The 14,552-nt window shown below is 46.5% G+C and overlaps 1 protein-coding gene and 1 pseudogene across 1 annotated transcript; one reads left to right on the forward strand and one right to left on the reverse strand.

Moving 5' to 3' along the window:
- The first annotated feature begins 678 nt into the window (after positions 1 to 678).
- Positions 679 to 12,827, forward strand: LOC139456965 (uncharacterized; annotated as a pseudogene).
- Positions 12,828 to 13,234: 407 nt separating this feature from the next.
- Positions 13,235 to 13,798, reverse strand: LOC139456966 (uncharacterized transmembrane protein DDB_G0289901-like). Its single transcript, XM_071238430.1, has one exon. It carries the CDS (start codon positions 13,796 to 13,798, stop codon positions 13,235 to 13,237), a length of 564 nt encoding a protein of 187 aa, XP_071094531.1.
- Positions 13,799 to 14,552: the final 754 nt, after the last annotated feature.

Here is a 14,552-nt window from a genome sequence, read left to right on the forward strand (position 1 = left end):
GTCATATAGCTGAAATATTGCTGAGTGCGGCGTTAAACAACAAACCAACCAACCAACGTAACCAGGGCTTCAGCTCAACTGATCGTTCAAAGTCATTTAAGCTGAAGATGGAGTAAATTGAATTTGAAAAAACGTTTTTCGCAGTTGAATATTTGAGGTGGCCAACCCCCTTTTGGTACGCGAGATTCGGGGGTCTGTTTTATCGGGGCTCAGTAGTGTGGTACGCGGGACGCAAATATAGTCGTATTTCATACGCAGATTCAACAATTAAACAAAAAGTTAATGATGTTCGTAGAAATTTTATTTATATATTATTTTATTTCGATATTTATTTTAACCATGTAACTTCAAATCGTACCCTTTTATGACCTAGGGACTTGTATAGGTTTTCAACTGTGATGGACATTCTGCTTTTGTGGAGCTAATTCTGACATCTGTTCATAAGTATTCGTGATTCGTGTGTGTGTGTGTGTGTGTGTGTGTGTGTGCGTGCGTGCGTGTGTGTATGTGCGAGACACCTCATATTTGACTAACATAGGACAGTCAATGCATGTTCTAGCAGCCGAGAAGTTATCGTCATTTTTTCCGTGTTTAAAATGAAAATTACAGAATTTCAAGTTTACTGAGCCACTAACTATACTTTTGTGAAACTAAGAGCAAATGCGTTCAGGTCACGACATGGAAAAACCGCAGGTACATTTCCGTATATACCGTGAAGAGTGGTAATCTACACACTGGAAATAGAACTTCCCCGTCGACTCATTGAACGACTCACCATCGTCTCAACACGTCGTGTCACGTGATCACGTGCGACTCTTCAGTTATACAAACACATTTTAAAAATATATGTTTGTATGAATTTGTCAGCTGCTAACGGACACAAACCAGTCCATACTTGCATGCTTTATACATATAAAGGTGCATTCACACGGTACAACAAGTTGTATACAACTAGTTGTACTGTGTGAATGCCCCTTAACACGTTTTATAGCTAAAATGGATAGAATTATCATAAAAACGCCCGCATGTTATCAGAAATGAGCGGGCCACTGTAACTTGATAATGCCCTCATATTACTTGACGACGGGCCATTATCACGCCCGTTGTTAGGACGTCATAGGATAGGGATAGGTGACGTGACGTTCAATAGTGACGTCATCTGGTTTGTTCTATGACGTTTCCATATTAGTAAAAGTGGGTCAGTGACATTCGTGTTGATTGCAGTAAATGTTTCAAAATCGACAGTGTTGTTTATTTTTATTTGATAACAAATTCCATCCATTTTAGCTATAATAACGGTAACGCTATTTTTCAGGGCATTATCATTTGCAGAAGCCCTCTGTCTTTTCAACTGCCCTCCTTCGTCGGGCAGTTAATGGAAGACCTCGAGCTTCTGCAAATGATAATGCCCTGAAAAATAGCGTTACCCTTATATTATCATCCCAAACTGGCTCCCACAGGAGATATCGCTTGGATGAAATTGCATCACAATGCTTTGCAGATCATTGTGACGTCACTGTTACCATGACGTCACAATCAAATGACATCACTAATGGCTCTGCTACTGAAGCTGTTTACAGTACTTTTTTACACTGAAGACACTGCTAATAACTGTCTACAAACTGAAAAAGTTTGAAGAATCATGTTGGATGATAAATAAAATCTCACCCTCGTGTCTTTTGACACGGTGTGGGGTGTGGGGTGGGGGGGTGTGGGGTGGGGTGTGGGGTGTGTGTGTGGATATTTTCACAAGTGGCGTAGCCACGAGTGAAAATATCTCCTTTTCCCCCGTCACGAGATGAGAGAAACATGATATTTCACTCGACACATGAAATATCCTATTTATTATATACTTTTGGTGTAGTTGTCTGCAGGAAGATTAAATTATTTCATTACAAATGTAAAACCTTCAAGCGTAAATTCTCCCTACATAACACACATGGACGGTTTTCCACCCCCTGTAAGTACGACGATCTTAAAAAATATAAACAGAAAGTAACCAAAAATTCTTTAGTATAAATTTGGATATGATTATATACAAATTCAACTTCATCAAAAAATAAATTTCAAATCAATGAGAAGGTTGTTCGAAGCGAAAGAATACACGCAATTCAAGTAACAAAATGGCGCTTTGCGAAACGTAAAGTATCGACTGACAAATCAGAAGAGAAATTCACAGTTTAATACAAATCATTTTCAACAAAATAACAAACGGTAAGAATCGGTATTAACTACATAAATGAAAAATCAACAGTTTGTGTACGAGCTGTCTCGTGTAGGCCAACATAGTTCCGTCAACGTGTTATGTTCACTGCAGTGAAATATCAGGTGTTATGTTCACTGCAGTGAAATATCAAGTGTTATGTTCACTGCAATGAAAATATCACTATTTGATGTCACTAAAATTCTTTAGTATAAATTTGGATATGATTATATACAAAATCAACTTCATCAAAAAATAAATTTCAAATCAATGAGAAGGTTGTTCGAAGCGAAAGAATACACGCAATTCAAGTAATCGGTATTAACTACATAAATGACCATCTGTCATTATATGACTTGTCAACGTTGAACTGACGTAAATCAACAGTTTGTGTACGAGCTGTCTCGTGTAGGCCAACATAGTTCCGTCAACGTGTTATGTTCACTGCAGTGAAATATCAGGTGTTATGTTCACTGCAGTGAAATATCAAGTGTTATGTTCACTGCAATGAAAATATCACTTTTCTCAACTTCAGAAAACTCAGTCTTTCACACTGAAGTATATAATAAATAACCGAGTTCATAAAAATCGTACGTGCATTAGCGCAAATATTACTTCTTGCGTACCAGTGTATTGTTTACGTCATCCGGACGGCATTGTTGACGCCATTCGAATCTTATTGTGATGTAAGGTCGGAGTGACGTCACACTCAAAACGACGTCATAGCGGAAGATTGTTGACGTCATTCGACAAATTATGTTTTTCTACGACAGAAGTGGCAATCAGTGCATTTTTCTGAAGGGGAGGTGAAACTGATTAAGATATAATGGGTGATACAGAAATTCTTACAGAGAAGAATAATGTTTATTATATTGTCACATTTTATATACACTTCATACTAAAACACGTACACAAACAATAAAATATAACATCCGACCAGGTATGGCCTACGAGACACTAGACATAAAAGCAAATTATAACGTCATGATCTGAATAAGGTAAATAAAGACATATACTAACATAATGTATAAAGTTAAGATTGGGTTATGAACACGCACGCACGCACGCACGCACGCACGCACACGCACACGCACACACACACACGCCAAATTACTTATAAAGTCACGCACGCAAAGTAGACACCCGCCTTTATGTACAGCTACGACGTGCAGATAGTCGCCAAAGGCTAGACCAACATTTAGTCCTAGAAATATAATTATCTTATTAAAAATATATATCTTCAAAGTTATATGTAAAATCCCAATGGAGCCAAGACCATGCTTAAGTCATTCCAGATTTGACAAATCATTCTAGACTTGAGTTGATTCACTTTATGAGCTATTATGTAAGGTCTGGAAGACCAGCGTAAGGTTCAAGGAATATTGCTCGTGTGTCACGTAATGCACGTGCTCTTACATAGGAACTTTGAGCGAACAAATGCAACCGTTTAACTGAATGTCAAACGAGAATCGGGTTTGGGTCTGGCGTTGAGGAGAACAATGTAATATATTTTACGTGTGCTTCTTCATTGTTTTGGTCTTGTTATCGGTGTGACAACCGACATGTGAATAATTCAGAGTTGTCTACCTTTATGCATTTGTTTTGAAGAAAATGTATTTGCAATTTATTCAACCTATATACCACTCAAAACAAGTTTAAGAACACCCACAGTTGCGAGGCTGTGTTGCAATATCCACCAGCCATGACAGATGATCTATAGCCATATGAATCAATCGGGTGTTCTTTTAAGTAGTATATATTCAGAAATATAATATAATGTCCATATTATAATATTTATGATATAACTTAAACAACGAGTGAAAGATGTCGATGTATGCAAAACTGGCAAGTTAATACTCTGATGAAATACTGCATTTATTTAAAAGCATAAATTTAATGACTGTGGTGTGACATAACCAAGAAACCAAATGATAAATAGAACATTGTCCAGTATTCCTCATTTCTTCAATGAGTGAGTGAGTGAGTTGGGTTTAACGCCGCTTTTAACAGTATTCCAGTTATATCACGGCGTGTCAGCTTAATGTGGGAGTGATGCAGGTCTCAGACGTTAACCACTTCGGTGAAACCCACGAGCACGGGTATGGTGCTGACAAACCTAGAAACATAATCGTGGCGAACCGGGATTCGAACCCACAATCATAAGTTTCTGGTGTGCCCAAGGGACGCAACTCCTTCAACCAGAGAGTATAATGTAAACAGCAAGGCGTAAGACTGCGATTGTTTTCCGGTTGTGGTAAGCCTGTGTTAAACTTGAGTGATTACAACAATCGTAGCTGCATGTTTTTTAACGCCGCACTATTCCAGCTGTATGGCGGCGGTCTGTAAATAATCGCGTCTGAACCAGACAATCCAGTGCTTGACATGATCGAAGCAATTGGGATACGATGACATGCAACAACCAAGTCAGCGAGCCTGACCACCCGATCCCGTTAGTCGCCTCTTACGACAAGCATTGGTTGCTGAGACCAATATTCTACCCCGGATCTTGACGAGATCAATTGAACATTTATATCTAGATGGCAACACTTTTATATATGAAACTCAACTGTCATGAATGAATTGCTCAATTACTTATACCACTGAGTTTGTTATTCTTTCTAAGAGAATTACAGGACCGACCCATTGATATTATGGGGAGGATCTGAGATATTTTCCCAAAATGAATTGCCTCTGGTTTTGAAAAAACTGAATTGGACATGCTGGAAGTGCAGAAAAATAATGTTCGGCTCCTCGAAGGGTCGGTGCCTTGTTCTAGTGTTCTAGTGTATAGAGCGTCTGTCCGGAGACCACCTCCGTGGTTTAGTGTAGATAACGTCTGTCCAGAGACCGCCTCCGTGGTCTAGTTGATATAACGTCTGTCCGGAGACCGCCTCCGTGGTTTGGTGGACAGAGCGTCTGCCCGGAGACCGCCTCCGTGGTCTAGTGGATAGAGCGTCTGCCCGGAGACCGCCCCCGTGGTTTAGTGGATAGAGCGTCTGCCCGGAGACCGCCCCCGTGGTTTAGTGGATAGAGCGTCTGCCCGGAGAGCAAAAGGTTGTGGTTCGATCCCCGGCCGCGTCATAACAAATGACGTTACAAGATGGTACGTTATGGTAACCTTTCCGGCGCTCGGGAGTAATATAACACGGACTGGTCCGTTTGGATTGAGAGCGACTGAGTGGAGTATTCATGTTAAACTGCGGCTTGGTATCTCAAAGGGATAGCTCTATAAGACTGGCATAAGTCCGGACTCACGCACGCACATACACAGACATGCACGCACTTACGTCGTTATATAGTGCGTGGACCTTTTTTTTAAAAAAAAATAAAAAATCTTTGTCCCATTTTCCTTCTTTGTCTGTATTGAGATTATTGCCCGGGTTCTTCTCTTTCCTCAGATACCATACTGTTCGCCATTGGTCTTGAAGAATATGGAGTTACTGGTAGACACTTAAGAAAATCTTCGAAAATTTGATTTTGACTACAAATGGCTATAAAGTCATTATTTTGGTGTTTGGATTTGTTTTTGCGATACTGTCGAATGCCAATTTCAAAAAGCTTTCCATATATCTATAACATATGGTATGGTTTCCAAAAATGGGTCACGTGACCAGCCCGATGCATTATGGTCGGAAAGTACACACACACACACACACACACACACACACAGGCGCCATACCAGTTCCATATGAATCCCGTGTTTAATTGGCATAAGTAACTGTACTCATGGATGATTGCTGTCACACTGTCTGGTTTGTTTGGTTTATAAGTGTGCCTCTGTTTGTTGTTTAACGCCGCAATATTCCAGCTGTATGACGGCGGTCTGTAAATAATCGAGTCGGACGAGACAATCCAGTGATTAGCACCCAGACCATGCCATGTGGATACGATGACATGCATCAACCAAGTCAGCGAGCCTGACCACCCGATCCCGTTAGTCGCCTCTTACGACAAGCATAGTCACCTTTTACGGCAAGCTTGGGTTGCTGAAGACCTATTCTACCCCGGATCTTCACGGGTCAAAAACAAATTGTCGCGATTGTGCATATACATGGAAAACATAGTTAAGAGATTCCGATGTTAAATATAGCTGTAACTGCAACATACTTACTGAAAAAACTTCGTTGATTCATATCGGCAGCCATTTGGCAGACCAGGTCTCGGGATCATGAAAGTGGTCTTAGCTCAAATTTTGCTGAGCACGATTTTTGTCTTAAGTTTTTAAGATTTTGCTTTGCTAAGATTCGGTCTAAGACTGGATCTTGAAACGGTCTTAGTAAAATCTTAGCTAAGTATAAGCCTAAGAACGTCGTCATAGGGACACGTGCACGTTACACTGTTTACGGTAATCATTGGATGCCGAGGTTTTTTTCTGACGTACGTTTTCCTAAGATCGGAAAAGTGAAGGTTGTGCGAGGATTGCGCTCACACGGCACTGGATCTACCTCTGGCTATAAAATTACGCAGAGATGTAGAATATTAAATTTCATATCTGATGGTGTAAATTTAACTGTAAATATTAAACCGGTTTGAAAATCTGACACTGCTAAATTTTGTCCGAGAATTTATTCTGCGTTGAAAAACAGGACATTTCTCCGCGTTTTAGTGAACACCGATAAAAGTACTGAGCAACGATTTTTTTTATTTAGCAGCTTTACCGAAACTGTGAGCGAACAAAATACCGCCTAATATTTGAAGGACATAAATATATATCAAATGGAGTGATATGCGTATGTATAACGACATAAATTCAATGCAAAAAATAGTCTGCCGTAAATGACGAAAACTGATTTACCTCAACGAAAAGGGGGCATAACTCCGCTATGTTTAGCACTTGTTTATTGTAAATAAGGTCTCTTGGTGAGAATTAGCTGTGGATAAGGACAACACATTTTCGTGGTGTTTTGTTCACGAGGAACCAAACTATCCAACACAAATATCGATATTGAAATTATATACGTTTAGGCATAAAACCCATAAGAAATGACGAAATAAAAGATAAATAATAGCGAAATGGATGGCCCTTTCTTACCCATAAATTAGTCTTACGATTCCTCCTCCATCCATTGGAACTTAGTCTACAGTTCTAGAGGTCGTAGCCACGTGCATGGAAGCTCGTTTTTCACGTGCATTGGGCCAAGACATTGACCATGGACCACGATATCCTCGTGCGACGGTTGAACACGTGCATTGCAGTACATCACAAATTATGAAGACGATATTTTGCATATGTTGAGAATTGTCTGTTGAATATTTAAGGTATATCTATGTTAAACTTTATTTTTTAATTTTAATAGGTTTTTTTCACATAAACACACACACACACACACGCACACACACACACACCGTCTGTCTGTCTGTTCTTCCGACCGACCGACCGACCAAGAAATCACTCAACGCAGATAACGTGGAAGATGCTTCCCTTATACAACAGAACAGTTGTTTCATAGCAATGCATTCAAATCAACAAACACAGCTGTCAACCAAAAATAATTTATTCTTGACAATACTATGTACGAGTGAGTGATATTTTATGCCGTAGTCAGCCATGAATGTCGAACTGATAGCTCGGTAGTACTCACCGATATGAACCTCGCTAGTTCGGACAGTTGTGGACCTCGCTAATGTGAACTTGGACAGTACGGGCAGTTGTGGACCTCGCTAATGTGAACTTGGACAGTACGGGCAGTCGTGGACCTCGCCAATGTAAACTTGGACAGTACGGACACTCGTGGACCTCGCCAATGTGAATTTGGATAGTACGGGCAGTCGTAGACCTCGCCAATGTGAACTTGGATTGTACGGAAATTGCAGGATCTCGTTTCCTTTCTCGGAACCTTTCTAGGATCGTGCTGGGGACCAATACTGACCCGGGTGGCAGGTCACACATTGGGGGGTGGGGACCTATACTGACCTGGGTGGCAGGTCACACATTGGGGGGTGGGGATCTATACTGACCCGGGTGGTAGGTCACACATTGGGGGGCTGGGACCTATACTGACCCGGGCGGCAGGTCACACATTGGGGGGTGGGGACGTATACTGACCCGGGTGGCAGGTCACACATTGGGGGATGGGGACCTATACTGACCCGGGTGGTAGGTCACACATTGGGGGGTGGGGACCTATACTGACCCGGGTGGTAGGTCACACATTGGGGGGTGGGGACCTATACTGACCCGGGTGGCAGGTCACACATTGGGGGGTGGGGACCTATACTGACCCGGGTGGCAGGTCACACATTGGGGGATGGGGACGTATACTGACCCGGGTGGCAGGTCACACATTGGGGGATGGGGACCTATACTGACCCGGGTGGTAGGTCACACATTGGGAGGTGGGAGGGTGGGGGGAGGGGCCTATACTGACCCGGGTGGCAGGTCACACATTGGGAGGTGGGAGGGGGGGGGGGGAGGGGGAGGGACCTATACTGACCCGGGTGGCAGGTCACACATTGGGGGTTGGACTTTGTAACACAGACTTCGCTTGACAGGATTTAGCACAAATTTGATTTTTATAAGATTAGAAGTCTTCAGAAAACGTGTTGGTTCCACTTATAAACAAGAGAATATCACTACATTTTTTCCAAAAATGTGAGTCTATAGATGCGCTTACATAAACATCAGCATGTAACTTGAACACAGTGTGTCTCAGGGGCGATCGGGTAGCCTAGCGGTTACAGCCTTAGCTCCTCACGCCGAAGACCCGGGTTCGATTCCCGACATGGGTACAATGTGTGAAGCCCATTTCTGGTGTCCCTCGCCGTGATATTGCTGGAATGTTGCTAAAAGCGCCGTAAAACCATACTCACTCACTCACTCACAGTGTGTCCCAGGAGTGCGTTGGTTTAACTGTTACTCGGCTAAGATGTAGTGAGAACAATGTAATGTACAGTAAACTACGGTTATAACGAACACGCTTATAACGAACTGACGGATATAACGAACTTACTTTTTTGGTCCCGACTACTTGCTGTAGTCATGCTGTATATGTACTTATAACGAACTACGGTTATAACGAACTAAAATTAGCAGTCCCTTTAAGTTCGTTATAACCGTAGTTTACTGTTTATGTATTTTCAAAATCTTTCGACGTCATTTGACATCTGTTCCACTCATACAGCTGTGAACATCGTACAGGCAAATTGAGCCAATCAACTTGAATATCAGATACAGAGCTCAGCGTTAATTAAGCTGTTAGGTTGAAGGCAGAGGTGGTGGGAGAACGTATCCAAACCAGTCTCATCATTTAAATTCCCGCCCATTCAGTACTGTGGCACAGTGGAATACCGCCTGACGAGTCCTCCCCAGCCAGTCTCCCCGACCTTATCCTAAGTCACGGCACCTTGCATTCATCGTACAATTGTTAAATTGCCCGAATTACTAAAATTGTCAAATTCTGATTTTGAAACAACCCCTTCACCCCTGCAGTCTCTGTGCATGCACTAATTGATGACTATAAAGCAACACCTATCTTATCGCAAGTACAGTTGTAATAATTAAAACACGAGATTTGATACCTGGCACAAATGTCATCGATTTCCCACTCTGGAGCAGCCGAAGACCTTAACACTTTTAAAAATACTTACATGCCTTGCTAAAGTTTAAGTCATGATATATTCTCATGAGGATCAGAAGATGAGAAAGTCAGTTCATTTTATCCATCAGTTCGTTATAAGCGTGTTCGTTATAAACGTACTTTACTGTATAAGATATTTACGCTTCGGAAACACACACTCATTTTATCACACAGTGTCATTCTCAGGAATACGGTGCCTTGATGAACCACCTCGTTTATTACACACTGTCAAATGATGTGGAACCAGGCATGTTTGTTCAGATAATCACTCGTCAGAAACTAGTATCCAAACGTTTTACAGACGTAAGGCAATAATTGTTTCTTTGTGTGTTGTTTAATGCTGCACTCAGCAATATTCCAGCTATTTGACGGAGGTATGTAAATAATCGAGTCTGGACCAGACAATCCAGTGATTGACGTCATGAGCATCGATCCACGCAATTGGGATACGATGCAATGCATCAACCAAGTCAGCTGGAAGGACCACCTGATCCCGTTAGTCGCCTCTTACAACAAGCATGGGTTGCTGAAGACCTATTCTGCCCAGGATCTTCACGGGTAGTCCCACGTAATGAAACATAATGTTTAAACTATAGTACAATACCTATGTAAAAAAATAACAATTCATACAATACAAACTATTCGTATAAAACCAGTATCCTTTCTTCTCCCGCTGTTCAAAAACAAATAAATTGGATATAAGATACAAACTATCTTGACGAACACACGCAACAACGTGTTCATACAGGTCTTGACGTCAGAGCAAACAATGTATTCATACAGGTCATGACGTCAGAACAAACAATGTATATATTCAGGTCATGACGTCAGAGCCAACAATGTATTTATACAGGTCATGACGTCAGAACAAACAATGTATATATTCAGGTCATGACGTCCGAGCAAACAATGTATGCATACAGGTCATGACGTCAGAGCAAACAATGTATGCATACAGGTCTGTCCCCCTGATCCCCGTGTTATTCTCCCGATCTGTCCCCCCGATCTCCATGTAAGTCTCTCGGTCTGTCCCCCTGATCCCCGTGTAAGTCTCCCGATCTGTCCCCCTGATCCCCGTGTAAGTCTCCCGGTCTGTCCCCCTGATCCCCATGTAAGTCACCCAGTCTGTTCCCCCGATCCCCATGTAAGTCACCCGGTCTGTCCCCCCGATCTCCATGTAAGTCACCCGGTCTGTCCCCCTGATCTCCATGTAAGTCTCCCGGTCTGTCCCCCCCTGATCCCCATGTAAGTCTCCCGGTCTGTCCCCCTGATCTCCATGTAAGTCACCCAGTCTGTCCCCCCGATCTCCATGTAAGTCACCCGGTCTGTCCCCCTGATCCCCATGTAAGTCTCCCGGTCTGTCCCCCCGATCCCCATGTAAGTCTCCCGGTCTGTCCCCCTGATCTCCATGTAAGTCACCCAGTCTGTCCCCCTGATCCCCATGTAAGTCACACGGTCTGTCCCCCCGATCCCCATGTAAGTCTCCTGGTCTGTCCCCCTGATCCCCATGTAAGTCACCCGGTCTGTCCCCCTGATCCCCATGTAAGTCTCCCGGTCTGTTCCCCCGATCTCCATGTAAGTCACCCGGTCTGTCCCCCCGATCTCCATGTAAGTCACCCGGTCTGTCCCCCCGATCCCCATGTAAGTCTCCCGGTCTGTCCCCCTGATCCTCATGTAAGTCTCCCGGTCTGTCCCCCCGATCTCCATGTAAGTCACCCGGTCTGTTCCCCGATCCCCGTGTAAGTCACCCGGTCTGTTCCCCGATCCCCATGTAAGTCTCCCGGTCTGTCCCCCTGATCCCCATGTAAGTCTCCCGGTCTGTCCCCCTGATCTCCATGTAAGTCTCCCGGTCTGTCCCCCTGATCTCCATGTAAGTCACCCGGTCTGTCCCCTGATCTCCATGTAAGTCTCCCGGTCTGTCCCCCGATCCCCATGTAAGTCACCCGGTCTGTCCCCCTGATCTCCATGTAAGTCTCCCAGTCTGTCCCCTGATCTCCATGTAAGTCTCCCGGTCTGTCCCCCTGATCTCCATGTAAGTCTCCCGGTCTGTCCCCCTGATCTCCATGTAAGTCTCCCGGTCTGTCCCCCTGATCCCCATGTAAGTCTCCCGGTCTGTCCCCCCGATCCCCATGTAAGTCACCCGGTCTGTCCCCCCGATCCCCATGTAAGTCTCCCGGTCTGTCCCCCCGATCCCCATGTAAGTCACCCGGTCTGTCCCCCCGATCCCCATGTAAGTCTCCCGGTCTGTCCCCCCGATCCCCATGTAAGTCACCCGGTCTGTCCCCCCGATCCCCATGTAAGTCTCCCGGTCTGTCCCCCCGATCCCCATGTAAGTCACCCGGTCTGTCCCCCCGATCCCCATGTAAGTCACCCGGTCTGTCCCCCCGATCCCCATGTAAGTCACCCGGTCTGTCCCCCTGATCCCCATGTAAGTCTCCCGGTCTGTCCCCCTGATCCCCATGTAAGTCTCCCGGTCTGTCCCCCTGATCTCCATGTAAGTCACCCGGTCTGTCCCCTGATCTCCATGTAAGTCTCCCGGTCTGTCCCCCCGATCCCCATGTAAGTCACCCGGTCTGTCCCCCCGATCCCCATGTAAGTCTCCCGGTCTGTTCCCCTGATCCCCATGTAAGTCTCCCGGTCTGTCCCCCTGATCTCCATGTAAGTCTCCCGGTCTGTCCCCCTGATCTCCATGTAAGTCTCCCGGTCTGTCCCCCCGATCCCCATGTAAGTCACCCGGTCTGTCCCCCCGATCCCCATGTAAGTCTCCCGGTCTGTCCCCCCGATCCCCATGTAAGTCTCCCGGTCTGTTCCCCTGATCCCCATGTAAGTCTCCCGGTCTGTCCCCCTGATCTCCATGTAAGTCTCCCGGTCTGTCCCCCTGATCCCCATGTAAGTCTCCCGGTCTGTCCCCCCGATCCCCATGTAAGTCACCCGGTCTGTCCCCCCGATCCCCATGTAAGTCTCCCGGTCTGTCCCCCCGATCCCCATGTAAGTCTCCCGGTCTGTTCCCCTGATCCCCATGTAAGTCTCCCGGTCTGTCCCCCTGATCTCCATGTAAGTCTCCCGGTCTGTCCCCCTGATCTCCATGTAAGTCTCCCGGTCTGTCCCCCTGATCTCCATGTAAGTCTCCCGGTCTGTCCCCTGATCTCCATGTAAGTCTCCCGGTCTGTCCCCCCGATCCCCATGTAAGTCTCCCAGTCTGTCCCCCCGATCTCCATGTAAGTCTCCCGGTCTGTCCCCCCGATCTCCATGTATGTCTCCCAGTCTGTCCCCCCGATCTCCATGTAAGTCACCCGGTCTGTCCCCCCGATCCCCATGTAAGTCTCCCGGTCTGTCCCCCCGATCTCCATGTATGTCTCCCAGTCTGTCCCCCCGATCTCCATGTAAGTCTCCCGGTCTGTCCCCCCGATCTCCATGTATGTCTCCCAGTCTGTCCCCCCGATCTCCATGTAAGTCACCCGGTCTGTCCCCCTGATCCCCATGTAAGTCTCCCAGTCTGTCCCCCTGATCCCCATGTAAGTCTCCCGGTCTGTCCCCTCGATCTCCATGTAAGTCTCCCGGTCTGTCCCCCCGATCTCCATGTAAGTCTCCCAGTCTGTCCCCCGATCCCCATGTAAGTCTCCCAGTCTGTCCCCCTGATCCCCATGTAAGTCTCCCGGTCTGTCCCCCTGATCCCCATGTAAGTCTCCCGGTCTGTCCCCCCGATCTCCATGTAAGTCTCCCGGTCTGTCCCCCTGATCTCCATGTAAGTCTCCCGGTCTGTCCCCCCCCCTGATCTCCATGTAAGTCTCCCGGTCTGTCCCCCCCTGATCCCCATGTAAGTCTCCCGGTCTGTCCCCCCCTGATCCCCATGTAAGTCTCCCAGTCTGTCCCCCGATCCCCATGTAAGTCTCCCAGTCTGTCCCCCTGATCCCCATGTAAGTCTCCCGGTCTGTCCCCCTGATCTCCATGTAAGTCTCCCGGTCTGTCCCCCCCCCTGATCTCCATGTAAGTCACCCGGTCTGTCCCTGATCCCCATGTAAGTCTCCCGGTCTGTCCCCCGATCTCCATGTAAGTCACCCGGTCTGTCCCCCGATCCCCATGTAAGTCACCCGGTCTGTCCCCCGATCCCCATGTAAGTCTCCCGGTCTGTCCCCCGATCCCCATGTAAGTCTCCCGGTCTGTCCCCCCGATCTCCATGTAAGTCACCCGGTCTGTCCCCCGATCCCCATGTAAGTCACCCGGTCTGTCCCCCTGATCCCCATGTAAGTCTCCCGGTCTGTCCCCCTGATCCCCGTGTAAGTCTCCCGGTCTGTCCCCCGATCCCCATGTAAGTCTCCCGGTCTGTCCACCCGATCCCCATGTAAGTCTCCCGGTCTGTCCCCCCGATCCCCATGTAAGTCTCCCGGTCTGTCCCCCTGATCTCCATGTAAGTCTCCCGGTCTGTCCCCCGATCCCCATGTAAGTCTCCCGGTCTGTCCCCCCGATCCCCAGGTAAGTCTCCCGGTCTGTCCCCCCGATCCCCAGGTAAGTCTCCCGGTCTGTCCCCCCGATCCCCAGGTAAGTCTCCCGGTCTGTCCCCCCGATCCCCAGGTAAGTCTCCCGGTCTGTCCCCCGATCCCCATGTAAGTCTCCCGGTCTGTCCCCTGATCCCCATGTAAGTCACCCGGTCTGTCCCCCCGATCCCCATGTAAGTCTCCCGGTCTGTCCCCCTGATCCTCATGTAAGTCTCCCGGTCTGTCCCCCCGATCTCCATGTAAGTCACCCGGTCTGTCCCCCGATCCCCATGTAAG

Source organism: Haliotis cracherodii, unplaced genomic scaffold (genome assembly GCF_022045235.1).
Source record: "Haliotis cracherodii isolate W230 unplaced genomic scaffold, xgHalCrac1.p SCAF_12, whole genome shotgun sequence".
NCBI lineage: Eukaryota > Metazoa > Mollusca > Gastropoda > Lepetellida > Haliotidae > Haliotis > Haliotis cracherodii.

Excerpts from the sequence above, each read along its gene's own strand:
- LOC139456966 (XM_071238430.1), bottom strand. The coding sequence starts at position 13,798 with ATGGGGATCAGGGACAGACCGGGTGACTTACATGGAGATCAGGGGGGG.